At 63.6% G+C, this 703-nt stretch overlaps 1 protein-coding gene across 1 annotated transcript in view; it reads left to right on the top strand.

Annotated features, from left to right (window-relative positions):
• The first annotated feature begins 252 nt into the window (after positions 1-252).
• Positions 253-703, top strand: part of LOC104516121 (mas-related G-protein coupled receptor member H-like) — a 914-nt gene continuing 463 nt past the window's right edge. The window contains exon 1 of the mRNA XM_010160347.1: positions 253-697. Within this exon, the coding sequence (XP_010158649.1) occupies positions 253-697 (445 nt within the window). The remainder of the gene's footprint in view (positions 698-703) is intronic.

Here is a 703-nt window from a genome sequence, read left to right as displayed (position 1 = left end):
CCCCACAGCCCCTTCAACCATTCCCACGCGCATCCTCCCTCGGAGTGCCTCCGTCCTCTCCTCCGCACGCATCCCCCAGCCCATCAGTGGGGAGGCAGCTGCCTCCCCAGCCCTGCTGTCACCCTCCTGTGCCCAGCCCTGCTGCGCCCCATCACCAGCACCCCTCTCCCTGACACATCCTTCTTGCTCTTGGGGTTCCCTAACTCCCCATTTGCTCTGCCCGCAGCCGGGGACCACATCCCATCTCCCGCCATGGAGCTGAACCAGACATCCCCACCTCCCACATCGCCCGTGCTGGAGACCGATGGAGAAGACCCGTGCAGGATAGAGGTCACCGACGTGGTCGTAGACACTGTCACGCTGCTCATCTGCCTCTGCGGGCTGGCGGGGAACGGGGCCGTCCTCTGGCTCCTCGGCTTCCGCATCCGCAGGAACCCCATCACTGTCTACATCCTCAACCTGGCCGTCGCCGACTTCACCTTCCTCCTCTTCATGGTCACCTCATCCCTGCTCTACGTGATGAAGAACGTCTCCTGCTCCACTGTTGTGTCCTTGACGTACCTGAGGTCTCTCCTCCTGCTCTCGCTGTTCTCCTACAACATGGGCCTGTACCTCCTGACGGCCATCAGCATCGAGAGGTGCGTGTCCGTCCTCTGCTCCAGCATCCGCCGCCCCCAGCACTTGTCCGCCGTGGTGTGTGCCC

Source organism: Eurypyga helias, unplaced genomic scaffold (genome assembly GCF_000690775.1).
Source record: "Eurypyga helias isolate BGI_N326 unplaced genomic scaffold, ASM69077v1 scaffold22270, whole genome shotgun sequence".
Classification (NCBI taxonomy): Eukaryota; Metazoa; Chordata; class Aves; order Eurypygiformes; family Eurypygidae; genus Eurypyga; species Eurypyga helias.
Note: the sequence above shows the minus strand (reverse complement) of the source record. Positions and strands in the feature narration are given on the sequence as shown.